At 39.1% G+C, this 16,876-nt stretch overlaps 1 protein-coding gene across 4 annotated transcripts in view; it reads right to left on the reverse strand.

Annotated features, from left to right (window-relative positions):
- The window catches only part of CDKL5 (cyclin dependent kinase like 5), a 126,896-nt gene that overhangs the window by 36,294 nt on the left and 73,726 nt on the right, over window positions 1–16,876 (reverse strand). For all 4 annotated transcript variants that reach the window (XM_032181524.1, XM_032181514.1, XM_032181534.1 and 1 more), the window contains exons 5-8: window positions 16,087–16,223; window positions 13,026–13,146; window positions 11,784–11,843; window positions 6,481–6,571 (exon numbers count right to left, since the gene is read on the reverse strand). In XM_032181524.1, the coding sequence (XP_032037415.1) occupies window positions 6,481–6,571; window positions 11,784–11,843; window positions 13,026–13,146; window positions 16,087–16,223 (409 nt within the window). The remainder of the gene's footprint in view (window positions 1–6,480; window positions 6,572–11,783; window positions 11,844–13,025; window positions 13,147–16,086; window positions 16,224–16,876) is intronic.

Genomic DNA, 16,876 nt, shown 5'->3' on the forward strand with positions numbered 1-16,876 from the left:
GAACTTCCCTTTTATCCAGAGGTTAATGACCATACAGTATTTCTGCATTATAGAAATTGCCTTTTCTGTTGTGCTTAGCAGGTTGATAGACACACTGGATCTGGTCACTGCGAGGACAGAAACAATAAGCAATCTTTGTTTCAGCCTTCATACAGTCAAATTTTAACTAAAGAGAAAACAGAATGTCCCTGAAGCAATTTCTGAAACTACTCAACAGTTGAAAACCACAGATGAAGACAAAATGAAAGCATCACAAAATAAGTATTCCCTGAAGGAAGCACACAGGTGGGGCTTTGGAGAGAAATTCGGAGGGGCGATCTCTGTGTGCAGGCAACGTTGTGTGGTGGGTGGATGGCACCCACCTGTATTTTAAACAGCTACTGACAAAAGAAGCTAGGTCAGGAACGAAGAGGTGGAGGGAGCTTGCTGGAAACAAGGCTCAGTGGTGTGCATATTACACTGGAAAGGGCTGCAACAGCTTTTCTTGAGACTGCATACAGGGGTATTTAAGGGAAGAACAGGCAATAAGGATGCTATGGTCAGGAAAAATGATAGACTTAAGATACACAGGGCAGAAAATTGTAATACAGAAAATGGATGTTTGTATGAGGAGGAGAGGGTGAGGGACTATTGTAACCTGCAGACTGACGGCAACGAATGCTGAAGAAGCAGAATCCTTTTGGACAGTTTCTGATTCTCCCTCTACGGTTCTGCTCCTTGGTCAGCTTCTTTAGCAGCCCATCTCTATCACGCAACAGCTAATGCGTTACATGCTTTTGGCTTTTAGTGCTCCGAAGCACCTCATTTTCTGTATGCCCATGTTCTTGCTTGACAGATTTAAGCTGTTTTGTAAACACTCAACTTGTGCCAAGAATTTCTTCTGGATGTCAAGGTTTTGGGCAGAATGAGGGGGGGAATTCCTCTCAGGTCAAAAAAAAAGCATATAAAAAGAATAAACAAGAATAAAGACAGGAAGAAACACTAAACTGAAAACATACTTCATTGATTCTCTTCTTTCTGAAACTTGCAATCCGACGACTCAACCTCTGTTTCAGGACATTTTCAAGTTACAGCTGGCTTGCCTATTCCTGGAGTTGCAGCTGATAAATCCTATCCTAAATCTATTCCCTTTATTCCTTCCTTATGCTGATGGATAAAGGTATTTATGGAGAGCATACCCTTAGATTAAAGAAGAAAAGTCAGACTTTTCCCTGCTTGCAACCACTCATGATCAGTTACTTCACTTCATGGGGAGGGCACTTGATCAGAGGACGCTGTAACCCTTGAGATAGTTTAGTTAGGTTAAGGCAAGAGAGCTTTTCTAGCTGGACAGTAGCCTTGGTGAAATCACAGGCCCACTGAGATGCGCACTGCAGGAGTTGAAGGTAGCCAGGAAGGCTGAAATGGGACACCAACATTTCAAGAACTGTTTGCCTTTCTGAATCTGCCATGAGACACTGCAGTCCCCAGACAAACGGAATCGTCACAAATTCAAAGTTTGCCCCCATTGAAATAGACCACTGACAATGAAATGACCATGGACAAACTGAGGATCTGTTAGCAAACCAGTTTGTGAGCATGAGCATCTAACTAAAAAATCCTACCTTTTTATGACAGTAAAACAAGCTATTATTTATTTGCAACCCTTTAAAAGGCACGCTTCTGAGCAGCAAGATTTGAAGTTGGAAAAAGGTATGCTGCTGTTGTAGCCCAGGGCCTTGGAGAATGAGCTAGAGTTTCAACTGAGGAATGGGCTAAAACTCCTTTTAGACAGGGCCATTACCTTTCCATGCTAACACAAATGCAGTAACCTGAATCACTGTTTAGGAAGTTTCCATTATTTGCTCCGTAGTCAAACAGAAAACGCTAATTTCTTATGAAGAGGCAGAGTAAGACCAAACAATTTCATTTGGAAAGTCAGATTCAAGACTCATGTCAGATTCATGTTCTACTGACTGGCACAATCCATCTTCCAGAGCACAACAGGCGAGCAATGCAAGAATTAGGTGGCTGGAGAAATGAAATAACTCCTGTTACTTCTAATAGAAGTAGTTACTCCTGATAACTACTAATCAGGAGTACTGTAATGTACTGCTGCACAACTTAGACTCTCCAAAACATATTATCATCTAGAAATATGTTATGCTAAAATCCACTAGCTTTTAGCAATGTTTTGTCATCCAGGAGTACAGAGCCCTCCACTAACGGTTACCTGAGGCTCTTCAAAGTGAGCAGATTTTGGATGTTCTGTGAGTAACTAGGCAGCATTTTCTTTCCTCAGGAAATCTAAGTATTTGAACTTTATTACAAAAGAGAAACCTCTCTGGGACACATTAAAACTTGAAAAAAAAAAGGTAAAATATAAATATTTAATAATGCTGGAAAGACTTTCCACTATTAGATGTTTATAAAGATTTGGTAAAATGGGAGGATGGATGATTGCGAAACAAGAACAGGATTGCCAAGAAAAAGACATCATGCTAAGCCAGAAAAACTTGGCATTAAAAACATACACCAGCAAAGTTGAAGTCATATGCACTGAATACACATACCATACACATACCCCCGTCCCCTTCCTCTACAAGCTAATCAAGTTTAGTCAATTACATGCAGACGTGATTCCTGATAAATTTCCTTGTTAATCAAATAGTTTTGAAAACTGCAGGTCATACTAATATCACGTCTGTCATGTTTTTCATGTCTTTCCTCTTAAACCTTAAATAAGATTATAGACAAAGTGTGAAACACTGTAAAACTGAAAAGGCCACGATTGATGCTTTCTTTCCAAGTTGTGAGAGTGTGTATGTCGTATGTATACACGTACACACTTTGCTGGAAGTTTAGTTACATCTGTCTTCTCCAAAATATGAAAACCTGAGCTTTGAGGTTTTTAACAGCAACTTTTACATACTATTCTGCATATAACAACACAACTGCATACCAATTTGATTAAGATTAGCACAGCTCTGGGAATACTGGTATGACGTTATTGAAAGAATATTTATTATCCAATGCTTTACACATTCAAGAAATGTCTGTTCTTTGGTTCAGTGCTAACTAAAGGTTCCAAGAAAGATCTGTTTCTCAGCAGCATGCAACGTTTTGGTTAAAGAATGTAAGTGGCCAGTACTTTCTGTTTGCTCCTGTGGCTGCCAATTCCTTACTTCTAGAATATCCCTATATGTATATGTTATATATTCAGGAATTGCATTTTATCAGTGTTCATGCAGTATAGAAAAACACACTGTAAATTTGATAGCAATGGGAAGACCACAAGAAGTACATTTCCAACTACTTTTGCCCTTTTAGGTCCTGTGAATTTGTCCAAGCAATATTTGAAAATCTGTTAAACACTGTGAAGTAGTAAAATGTTAATTTTACAGATTAATAAAAGAGTGAAATTAAATTATAAGGCGACTCATGCAACTACTGCTTCCACAAACAACGTGAAACTAACTTCTCAATGCTTTAATAAAATGATTCATGTAGTCTGCTTCAACAAATTCTTCCCGACCAGTTGAAAAATCATAGAATCACAGAACATCCTGAGATGGAAGAGACCCACAAGGATCATCAAGTCCAACTCCTGGATTCCCACAGCATCACAGAAAAGAATTGATTTTTATCAAACTCTACGTCTGAGGGCATTGTCCAAACACTCCTTGAACTCCACCAGGCTCGGTGCCGTGACCAGTTCCACAGGGAGCCTGTCCCAGTGCCCGACCACCCTCTGGATGCGGACCCTTTCCCTAACCCCCATCCTGACCCTCCCCTGTCCCAGCTCCATGCCGTTCCCTCGGGTCCTGTCGCTGTCCCCAGAGAGCAGAGCTCAGCGCCTGCCCCTCCGCTCCCCTCCTGAGGGAGCTGCAGGCCGCCATGAGGCCTCCCCTCAGCCTGCTCTGCTCGGGGCTGAGCAAACCAAGGGACCTCAGCCGCTCCTCATATACCTTGCCTTCTAGACCCCCCACCATCTTTGTAGCCCTCCTTTGGACGCTCTCTGATAGTTTGATGTCCTTTTCATACTGTGGCAGACAGAAAAATCTTGACAAGACTGAGGGATGGTGTGGAAGACCTGAAATGCTGCCCCGTGCCCAGGGCAGATGCATCCTCTGCGGGGAGTTTCTGTGGACAGGGCAGCAGCCTGCGGGCCGTGCCCCAGCCGGCTGAGCCCTGGGGTTGAGGTGGCTTCTGTGGGAGTGGGAAACATGGAGGGGGAGCTCAGGGGAGCAGACGGCTGGGTGAGGATGGCTGGAAAGCCTCTGCGCTCATCCGCTGAGTCACGCCGCGGGTGGGAAGCCTTCACATCCAACACCAGTGTGACAACCAACTGACTTGAGCTGCTCTTCATGTTACCTTCCCCTCTAGACCCTTCACCATCTTTGTGTCCCTACTTTCAACACACTTTCATGGTTTTATGCCTTCCTTATGTTGTGGTGCCCAAAACTGCACACAGTACTTGATGTGAGGTGAGGTGACACCCCGAGCACGTAGCACAGTGGGACAATCCCTTCCCTTGATGGGCTAGCAATGCTGTCCCTGATGCCCCCAGGGTATGGTTAGCCCTTCTGGCTGCCAGGGCACACTGTTGGCTCATATTCAACTTGCTGTCAACCAGAACCCCCGTCTCCCATCTCACAGGGCTGCTCCCCTGCCTCTCGTTTCCCAGTCTGTCCATACAGACAGGGTTGCCCTGTCACAGATGTAGACCAAAGCACTTGCTAATTAGATTCCATGTAGCTGGTGACTGCCCAGCCCTCTAGGCTGTCAAGATCTCTCTGAAAGCCTCTCTACTCTCAAGAGAGTGAACGGTTCCTCTCATTTTTGTGTAATCTGCAAACTTACTTAGTATGCATTTGAATCCTGAATGCAGATCATTTGCAAAAACATTCAAGAGGAATGTCTCTAAAATGAAGCCCTGCAGAACCCCACTAGTGACTGGCTGCCAGCCTAATGTAACCCTATTCACTACAACCCTTTGAGCCCAGCCTGTCAGCCAATTCTTCATACTGTATTATGTATTTTTCAAGCTGGACTTTTGTAGGATACTGCAAGCAGCAGTACAGAAAGCTTTGCTGAAATCCAAAAAGATTCCATCAACTGGTTTCCCTTGGTCAGCTAGGTGGGTGATCTTGTCATAAAAAGAAATTATGTTAAACAGGACCTTCCCCTCTGTGTTGGCTATGACCAATGACTACACTGTCTTTCAAGTGTTTTTCAAAAACTCCTAGAAAAATCTTCTCCATACTTTTACCAGGCACTGAAGGGAGACTGACAGGCCTATAATTACCAGGGTCTTCTTTCTCGCCCTTCTTGAAAACTGGGACAACATTTGCCAGCTTCTGGTCGACTGGGACCTCTCCAGATTCCCAAAACCACTGAAAAATAATTCAGAGAGGTCTCATGATGACATCAGCCAGCTCTCTGAGTACCCTGGGATGAATCCCATCAGGCCCTACAGACTTCTGTGCACCCAGCTGAAGCAACAAATCCTGCACAAGTTCGGAGTTGACTGGGAGTTTATTGTTCCTGCTGTCATGGTCCTCCAACTCAGGGCTCCAGGAGTCCCAGTGCCCATCACTGGTGTTAAAGACAGAGGAGAAGGTGGCATTAAATGTCTGCTTCGTCTACAGTCCTATTTGTGAGGTGACCATCCTCATCAAGTAACAGACCAGTGTTCTCTCTGGTCCTCCTTTTGTTGCTAATGTATTTTTAAAAAAGCCCTTTTTATTGTCCCCCACAGTCCTTGGCCAGCATCAACTTTAATTGAGCTCTGGCCATGACTTATGTCTCTACAACGGGAAATAACATCTTTGTAGTCCTCCCATGTCACCAGACCTTGCTTCCAGTGTCCATACATTTTCCTTTTCCACCTAAGCTCTAGAAGATGATCCCTGCTCATCCAGGCCAGCCCTCTGCTTTGCCTGTTTGATTTCGAAAACTTTCGAATTGCCCACTCTCGTGTTCTTAAGAGGTGGTACTTATAAAAAGTTAAGAAGCTAGTACTCTTCCTCTTACCATTTCAGCAGTGCTGGGGAAGAGCAACTGGGAATGAAAGACAAACCATAGTTCTGACCTAAAGGATAAAGACAACTAGGAGTGTAACATGGTGAAAGCTGCACTGCCAATACTATACAATATCCAACATGAGGCTAACAAAATGAACACTTCAGAATACAGGACTACCATACAAACATCTTTCGAAGGGAATGTCAGGGGGAGGAGCATCTGAAGTAGGCTTGTGATAATTCAGCTTCATCTTTCAGTCAGTTAAATACCATTCAGTTCAAGACAGGGGAACGTGTCAATGATTCATGCCAACCTACTGGAAATGAACAAGCATAGATGACAATGTGGAAGTCTTTTGAAATCTTCCCTTTAAATCAACTACAGTTCTCCACTGGCAAATTTTACAAAAGGTGCTTGACAAAATGCAAAGTATCAGTCAAGATTTATCATGGTTGCTCTACAAACTGTACTTACCCGAGCAACAGTTCAGGTGAGCGGTACCATCTGGTAGCCACGTATTCTGTATAGTTAGCATTGCTTCCTTCAGATAGATTACGAGCAAAGCCTGTCAAAACAAGTGTAAAAGATTGTATTCAATTTTAAGTAAATATGCATATCCCCAATGACTCTGGAGGTAAGAGGTCACATCTATTTAAACAGAAATAAATTGTTTAGCACAGAATGTCTCCAGGGGCTGCTCACCACTGAAACACAACCTTTTATTGATACAACACTGAAAGTCAGAATGTCGGCTTTAATGACTACTTTACTTGTGTAATGTCCTCAGAAATCTATGGTGTTTTGCCATTATGTTTGGGACTTCACTATAACGGAACAGATTGGTAAAAGTTACAGTCAGTATGCCATGTATGTTATTGAGCGATTGCCACTAAATTTCACTGTGAAATACTGTTTGCAGAAGAGGATTCATAACAATAGAAACTTACCATATATGCAACAAGTAGACATGTTAGTCATTGATCTTAACTACTACAGTCTCACTGCATTCCATTTTCTCATGTGGTCAAGCAGCTATGTGTTATTCTTGGCAAAAAATGGGGCAATCTCTCCCAAACTACAAAAGGCAGGACTCTACCAAAGACCAGAAAAACGGCTTTATTTCTGCATTTAGGTCACTCCACAAGTGTCAGCTTCCCATCTGCTTTAGCATTGTACTGATAACAAGGCTCTCAGTGAATTAGGATCAGAAAGTAAGTCCAAATTAACTTCCTCCTCCACATCATTCTATTAAGAATCAAAAAACTGTCAACTTATTTTCAGTTGTATCAAAACTCAACTTCTGTCTTAACATATAACAAGATCAACAGTGAGAAGAGTGCATATACTGAAAAATCCAGTAGTAAGTTGAATTTTGTTTTCGTTTTCCTCCATTTATAAGAAGTGAGCTGAGCAGCACAGTTACAACGTTACTAGATTCTTCATGTAGAAGTACTCTAGGGCAGCTGACAGCACTGTTTTTGGTAAAGTATCAAGCATCTTACTGTTTTTCCAACAATTAATAATAAGGTAAGAGGTCAGACAGATCTCAACAGCAAGTCTCTGCTGTTGAAATTGACTTCAAACTGGAACAAACTTTTGGGACTGAAATGCAGAACCAACGTTTTTTAAATGCTTCCTTACTGGGATGTAGCACTAAAACTTGGTCAAAAACTCACTTCAGTGAAACCACTAGGAGTCCTTCCATTACTGCATGAGCGATGAAAAAAGAATAAAAAGTACAAAGTTTTGCAGAGGTTAAAGCATAATTTCATTTTCAGAATCAATAAGTGCTACTTAAATGCAACAGTCATTTTTCTTTATTCCTGAGTTCTTATGCAGAAGCTGCCAAAAGTGATTTTCCCACACAACTATGCTTGTAAGGCTGTCATTTATTTATTGATTGATTTTTAGTATTCTGAAAGTGTATCTCACTTGGCAGCATTAGTGAAGGACTCCAGCCCCACCTGCTCCCCATGGGTACACTAATTTACTCCAAATTGGAGTAAAGGTTTGGGTACAGAGACTATTTTATTGGACTAGTGGCTTGAGAAAACAATAAATTTGTTTTTGACGTAGGTTACAGCTGTTAATTCTAAGATACCTCTCCCTTCAAGAGTTAGTAAATGGAAAGGACTGTACAATGATGAAAAGGTATTTCAAAGTCACCTCAAAATAAGAATAATTCTCATCCGTTCTCACAGTGCTGCTGAACATTACTGATGCTGCTAGAGAAAAAACTTCAAAGGATTTTTTTTTTTTAATTACTTAAAACTAACTTAACTTTTGGGTAAATTTCTAAACATTGCTATATTTAGAACTGCTTAGGCAGCCCTCTTTCTGTTTCAAATTACATGGCCCATCTGATTAATCTGGTCAGTGAAAAATCTTTGATTTGTGCTTTTAAAAACGAGAAGGAAAATTACCAAGAGCCATCCTGAGGAAATGGGACAGCCAAAACTGGGAAGCCTCAGCCTGAATGATGGGAGAAAGATAAAAGGGCGACAGGATACAAATGATCACATCACAGCAGCCCATGTGGTAGTGTACAGCACCAGCCCACTAGCACCAGAGCATCAGCAAGTCAGTGGCATCTAGATATTGTCAGGCGTGTAAGAAACCACTTTATGGATGCACTACTGCTCTGACTGTATATCACCATGCTGAAAGATGATGGGCAGAATTGATAGTTCAAGAAAGCATAAAACCTTTCTAACAGGACAATTGCTACTTTCCTGTTGTGGCAGAGCTAGCTTACTGTCCCTACCTCCACACTGTGCTGAGGTATTGGTACAATTTTTGACACAAAACATAAGAGAAGGTAATTAGGCAGAAGACTAGACCAAATTCTGAACAGCAAGAAGAAACAGATCAGAACATGAACATGGAAAGTGATTTGGGTGAGAGCAACTATGAAAGCAACAGAGCTTGTATCCCAATGCAAGGAAGGCAAACAACGAAAATAAAAATGAGATTTCAAGAAAGGACTTTAAACAACTCTGAGGAGAGGAGGGTAGATGTCAAGGTAAAAGGTGTGAGGGAAAAAGGAGTTCAGAAGACTGGCAGTTTCTTACAGAGAAATAAGGCACATTAAGTTAGACAATGTAAAGAATTCTAAAATTAAAGGAATAGAATAATTCAGTTGGAAGGGACCTTCAAAGATTATCTAAGTCCAACCTCCTAATGACATGCAAGGACTTAAATAGGTGCCTAGGAACAGTAAGGAACATGAATTACTGAGATCTTCAAGAATAAGCTAAGCAAAACCTGTCAGGAATGACACAAACAGGCTTAATCATTTCTCTGAGTAGGTGGAAGAACTAGAGAATTTCTTGAGGTCTTTTCCAGCCCTGTTTCATGATTTCTGTGCTCATGTATCATACAGAAATTAAGCCATTTTTAAAACAAGTAATTCTGAAGCCCTGGTGTTGAAACAGCAAGCATACTAAACAGAATGCCTACCAATTTCTAACAAGTCAGATGCATCTGCTGTAATCGGCATTTTGTGCTGTTCTCTTTCCCATTTCCATTGGCAGAAATGACACCCACACAACATGTGTCCAGGCAAGCACCACATTCAACCCCATTTTTCCTGGTACGATATGTACAGAACATGGCACAAGGATTACGAAGAACTATCTTGTTATTTTTTATTATTATTTTTTCTAGTCAAATTGTTCTGTCCACTGGGCTATTCCCGAACACCCAATTACTGCAATGTCTGCATTGGGATTGATGCACAGACCTTTTACTTGCATTTGTTGCTGTCACATGAGGAATGTGGCACTGTATGTGACAAGTACTTGCGTTCCAAGAAATGAAGGTAGGTAGGCAGGTAACATATGTTAAATCATGTTAGAAGGCAAACTCTTACATCCCAATCTGTATGTGTGCAAGGAACATTCTTGTGGATAATATCTCTCTGACAGTAATAATCTTTAATTTTTACAGTAATAACTTAAGCTATTAACAGGAATGTCAATTAGCAACACGGCTAAAAATTAGAATCGATCCCAAATTTTAAGTATTGCTTAGAATTTGAAATGAAGTCCAAGACTATAAGCAAAATCCAGACTAATCCATGCGAACAACAACAACAGAAGTTCCTCCAATTTTCTTCCTTACGGCTCTGCTGAGCACCAGAAGGACTTTTGGGTTGCATTTCTTTTCCAACAGCAGGAGAATCTGCCTTGAGGGTATGACATGAGCAAGCCTATGGACAAGACAGATTGTCTCCACTGACAGAATTCACATTACCTCTATCTGGTGAGAAAACTGCTGTCCATAACATGATTGTACAGCTTGTTTGGCTTTCCATTTTTCTGCAGTGCGAAGCACAAAGGCTGCTGACACACATTCTGGTGCACAAGGACTGCTTAGCTGATGGCACGTGCCAGCTTGAGCGGCGAACCTCGCTCTCAGGAGGACAAAGATGCAGGAAGGAAGGGAGCACTACCATGGGATGCTCCTCCTCATGACACGATTTGTCCTGACTGGAGCACACACTAGTCAAGGGCAAGTGCTGTCTGTCGACTGGATGTGAAGCTCTGCAAGAGGCAGCAATTGTTTCCCCCAGACAACCAAAGCTGAAGCCACGGGGGCAACGGGCACGCCACCAGCCCCTGCCACCCGCCAGAGCACCGGCAACCCTGGGGGACTCGAAGGGCCTAAGCTGGCAGGAGAGGGCGGCTGCGTAGGGGCCGGCAGTAGGTCCCTGGCCAGAGAGAGGGCCAAGGCACCGCAGGCACCGCCAACAGCACCACTGTGTGCTGTCAGATGCCCTCAGTTCAAAGAGCTCATGTGGACCAAATATTCTAAGGCTTTTCCTGGAACGCTTGCTGGTGCTGAATGCTTAGGCAAAAATACCCCTAGGATTGAAAGAAATAAGCAACGCTGCAAAAGACAAATGCCTTTTCTGTGTTCCTAAGAACCTACTGCAATTTATTATTTTTTTTTCAGTGGTTCCTCTTTTCATTCAAAATCGCAGAGGTTTGAAACGACAGCTTTCAAAGTGCTCTCATGAAAAGTGCCCTTGGGTAGCAGCAAGGAATTGAATTTTATTTCACCAAGCCAAACTGTAAGCTTTTTAGAGGGAACAATATTTTATTCTGTGTTTATGTAGCATTTAGAATAAAAATAGAGATTGTTGGAACAGTGTATATGCCACCCTGCTGTCTTCTGGGGATTACTCACATGGGCAAAGTTTGTCTTGTACTTGGGTGCTGATTCTTCAAAGACTTAAAGCTGACTATTGATAAGTCAGGAAATACGAAAGTTAACAGTACCAGTACCACTCTGACTCTATCCTTCAGCCATTAATCATATGTTGACACGATTCTTTGATTAATACAACTATAAAAATTGATCTGTAACTGTATACCTAACAGTCCATGAAAGCCAGTGGTTTAAAAAGTATGTAAGAATATATTTTGTCTTTAAAAAACAAGAACCATCTTTTCTTTTAATATGCAGGCCAGATAAATCTATAGTTTTGCTAGCCTTCTCATCAGTTTATCATCTGTGCTGTTCTTTCTTAAGTGCCAGTACCAGTGCTAGTAAAAACCCTATCAAATAAGGCAGAGACAAGTGCAGCATTTCCATTGATATGGCAACACGGTATTTCAAAGGAAGCGAATTAAGCCTATAGATTTTTCAAATTAAAGTAATTTCCACAAACCTCAGTAACGACCACTAAAAGGGTTTTAAACACTAAGGCAAGAAAATCCACTGCAAGAGATTTGCCTTGAAAAGGTAAAAAGAAATCCATCTATTGAACTTACCAAAGTCACACAACTTCAGAACATCATTGTGACTTATTAAGAGATTCTCTGGTTTGATATCTAGAGCATCAAATAACAAAGAAAAAAAAGACAGCTGTTAATTTCTCCTAGTTTTGAACTTTGCCAACAATATTATTTAATAATAATGTATTTCAAGATACTCTTGCAATCATAAACAACGCATTACAAGCTACAGCAATTCTATCTGTGAACAAGCTGAAATCATTTTCTGCCATGTGAAGTCTCTTAAAGTGTTTCCCTACAAAATATTGAAAGGTAAAAGCTGCTTACAGATATTCCTGGAGAGCAAAACAACATGTAGAATATTGCATATTGTAAAACAATACAAAAAATGTCATTGAATTACTCAATCACTAAGCTGTTGTTAATCACTAAGCTGTTGTGTCGTGTTCAACATTTTCAGTTACAATACCCTTCTTAAGCATTTCTTGCCGTTTCTTTAGAGAAAGTGTGTTCTCTGGTTTTAAGTCTGTCTCTTATTCCTATCTACATGTCATAGTATCTGTGTATGTTATACTTGTTCAAAGTGTATTTTACAAAATATTTCAGACTCTTGCCTACATTTTGATCTGTCTTGAATACAAGAAGTAAACTGCATGAGAACTGTAATTTATTGGAAACATTAATTAGAAAGAAAAGTTGTTCCTTCAAAGCCACAAAGCAAAATACAAATGAATTAAATAAACTATATAAAGCTAGACATTATCATACATCAAAATATGGACTGGAAGTGCTTGAAGTTTAGGAGAGAAAGTAAATATACATAGCCTAAGTCATAGGAGCTGGGAGGAACTGCCTTAAGCAGAAGTAAAGCACAGGGGAGTAAGCCTTAAGTTCTGGGTTAATTTTCTACTACCATTCCATTATCAGATTCAGAAGTGAAATGACTGAGTGCCAGAAAATGTTTAAAAATTCCTTTTCCTTTGGCAATGTTTGTACTTCAGTTTTACTTCGTTGTGCATTTAATATAACCTTTACTCATACACCAAAGATACCGGACAGCAAGCTTTTTAAATAGATGAACTTAGTTTTAAAGTAATATGAAGTCAGGTGGCAGGCTTAAAACTCAGCCAAAATTTAGAGATTTTCTCTCTGTTGTTGACATAGAGGAATTGCTTATGTTTATGTTAAATGCAAATTACTTCAAGCTATAATCTCTTTCTTGGTACAAAGTAAATTTCAATCAGGGGCTTATTTCCACGTGGAGAGCTACACACTTACCTCTATGAACAATATCATTCTTATGACACCAATGAATTGCTTTAATTAGCTGGTAGATATAGCTTTTCACTTTTTCTGGTGGAACTCCATTTGGCATTTCTTCTAGCAATTCAAGCATATTCTAAAAGTTTAAAAGACATTATTTCAAGAAGTTATATTGTAGTAGCTAGAACACAACTCATTTTCAGCCATCTGACAACAACATACACCACTGACTCTGACTATGAAAAAAATTATAGCTTAACACTCAGGGAGTGTATTCTAATGATAAGCATAGATAAGCTGTTTTCATTCTACAGAAAGCATTTGTGAAAACAATAAGCCTTGAAGGTGAACCACAAATGTACCACAAGTCTTTAAAAAGCTGTCATCAAACCAATTACCCTAAAGCTTCTAAATAGTCATTTACATACAGAAAGTTGCTTGAATAGAAATACCAGGTCACTGTGGCTGTATGAAAAATTAGTAAAACAGAGCATTTTCTAAATATTAATAAGCTATTTCTATGGCTTTCACATAACAGAACTATGATTAATCACAAGCCATGCCTGTATGTGAATGGGCACATAAAAGCAACCTAAAGCTACAAAATATCGCTAATGAGGTAACACAAAAATGCCTCACAGGGGCATAAACAATAACCTATAACATATCCTATAGTTATTTATCAGCTATATTGACCCTAGACATCTTTGCATTACAGTAACTATGCCCATACTATTTCACAGATACATCAATGCAAAAATTAAACTGTTTATGATAGTAAGCTTCCCCTTTGAAAAATGACATTCAGATTTCCATTGTATTAGCAAATGTCTCCAATTTTGTACAATTAGAAGTACAATGGAATTTGTACTCTAAATCCTAGTTGAATGAATAATGGGCATCAGCAGCCCACTTGAAGACAGGATAGAGTGTTATTTAGTGAAAACTGAAACGGAAATAAGTATTTTGGCTATATTGCCTTACACAATTCATTTTATTATGAATTTGAGCATTTGTACAAATTTTTCATTTAAAATAAGTTTACCTTAGCTTTGATAAACATTTTCTTTAGCTGTATAAGAAAATGTGATGTTTCCCTTGCAATATATTTTAATAACACGCGTAGAAGAGAAAACAAGTGGGAGACTATTAATATTTGAAAACATTTCTGAATTTTACAGTCTGTGAATAAATACTGCAACTTAGGTGCTGTGTGCAACACTTCATAGCTCAGAAAAGGAATTTTCTGTTAAGGGACCATATTCATTTGTCATATTCTTGTCCACACAGAGACCTATAGTTCTGGACAAGTTATGTTAAAAAGTCAGTGTTACAAATATGAATGAAAATAGTAACAACAACACAGCAAGACATAATCCTATATGAAGACATTAACTAAGGGTAATGGATAAAGAAGATTAGACTAAATGTGAATTTAAGTAATCTGGATTAGAGTATTGCAGCGCTAAGATTCCCTAAAGAACACATGCTGTTCATCACCAGTTAAAACAAGTACTAGCATATTGTACCATGTTTTATTTAATTCCTTCTACTCTTTCTCATTTGAAAATACAGAAATCATCCTGGTCTTTAGATTGGTTTTATAGACATCTATAAGAACCAGTGGAAACTACTCAACACATCTGAAAATGTGAAACATTCATGGAAAGTGAAGTTTAACTGTAAGTAAAGATGGTCATTCATATAGAAACAATTTTAGAACAAAAATGGCATTAGACATGTAATGTCTATCTTTAACATTGTTTGAAATATGCTATTGTTAGAGAAATTGAATGTCTTTTACTGATGCTTGTCTTCCAACCCACTACTAGGGTGAGCTTCGCTAATTCAACTATAATAGAAGATTAAATATATGTTCTGCTTGGTGTGTGTTCAAAGACATTACACAAATCTGGAACAATCACAAGGAATATGAGTGGAACAAGTCAAGCTTCAGACATTACTGATAAGAAAGATCCACCACATTCGGAGTTGCTAACCTGGTGAAAAACAAAAATGACTTCTGCCAAGCCATGGCCTAAAATAGGTCACCTCACATTATGCAATGAAGTTATACCACATAGTAAATTGCAAACTGAGGTAAATGAGACACTATTTAGGGTGGGGAACCTTTACACAAGAAATAATTGACTGAAAAGGACTAGCACCTAGCTGTACTGCAACATCACATTGGCAGGGATTGGCAGGAAATTTTCATTAAATGAAAATTTCAATCAAGGGAACAGTATCTTGTGAAAGCTACATATATTTAAGCTTGCATTTAGTTTTACTGTATCCAAATACCATCTAATTATTTCCATGAAGAAATCCTAAATGGTTAGGATACACAGGTAAGGTCTACCATCATCACAAAGTTTGCAAAAAATAATGGAGAACCAATCTCTTCTAGGTTGTTTCTCCCTAGAAACAGGGCAGAATGTTTGGCAATAGTAGGCCAATCTAAGAAAGTTTTGGAATTGCTTCAAATGAGGTCAGGATTGGAAATAATGACAGTGATCTTTGCCAAATACCTCTAAGCAACGATTAATAGTGGACTTGTTAGAGAAACATTCAAACAAAAATCCTATTTTTATCAGGCAGGGATCGAGAAAGCTGCAACAAATTCCAAGGTCAAAAATCTATGATCTTGTTCTGAAAGACTATGTTAAAAATTCATTACACACATAACATATGACAGCTAATCTACTTTACAATTAAAAATGAAGTATTTGGATGGAAAATTTTCTTCAAATTATATGTATTCCAGTGTACAAAATTTTAACGTTTGTTCATGTATGGAAAAACTGTTGTGGTTTTTGTTTGTTTGTTTGTTTGTTTGTTTTTAAGACCAACACATGATGTAAAAACAGTAACAGAGTTATCAGTGCCATTTTTCTCACAGTAAAGTGCCATTTTTCTCACAGTAATTACAACAATTCAGATTGTATTACAGTTTTTCTGCTGTTCCTCTTCATAGATTGTAAGTGTTTCATTTTTAAATGTGTAAATAATTTTAAAGACTTTTCCATTAAGCTGATGATTTAAGTGTGGCAAGGATAGTATAAACTCAACTCACTTTTTCCACATATTCAAATACTAGGTATAATTTTCCTCTTCTTCTGAAGGCTTCTTTCAGCTCCACTATGTTCTCCTGTTTCAAAGTGCGAAGCATTTTAAGCTCTCGTAAAGTGGTTTCTTTGACTTCTTCATTTTCTAGAATGAAAAAGTGACAAAGTAAAATGTATTTAAAAACTCAGTAAGAAGCGTTATGAATCTTTATTTTGAATCCCTGCTTAAAAAGAGAGGTAGCTGATGGCTGTGCATTCATTACGTAACCTTCACAGTCTTCCCTTCATTACCATCGTGGCTTCCAGTGGCAGAAAATGTTGCTTCATAAGAAGCAATAATTTGCATTTTTATCTTTTCATTATGAAGACCACTAATAGACTTCCAAAAATATGCATGTATCTGTACAGACATCCTCCACCCCACATATAATTATCACATGCACGAAGAACTGACAAAGTTACGTTCTCACCAGAAGCACTAGAATGCAAACATAGACCTTTTTTGTTCAAAACCCAGCAATTTGATTCTAAAGTAATTTAAAAACATGACAAATTAAGGCAGAAGCACAGATTTGTAAGTCCTTTAAGTTTCCACATATGGCTTTTAAATGAAATTCAGAAAAGCAGATCAATGTAGTGGCCTGGCCACAGAGGGCAGTAAAGCCAATACTGATTCAATGAAGCCTTGAATCTGTGATTCTAAGTCAAGATACTCAACTATTGTTTTGACAATTTAGTTGTCTGAAGGTTGTTTAAAAAAACAAAAACAAAAAAACAACGGTGTTTTACTGAAGCTTT

The sequence above is a fragment of the Aythya fuligula genome, chromosome 1, assembly GCF_009819795.1.
Source record: "Aythya fuligula isolate bAytFul2 chromosome 1, bAytFul2.pri, whole genome shotgun sequence".
Lineage (NCBI taxonomy): Eukaryota > Metazoa > Chordata > Aves > Anseriformes > Anatidae > Aythya > Aythya fuligula.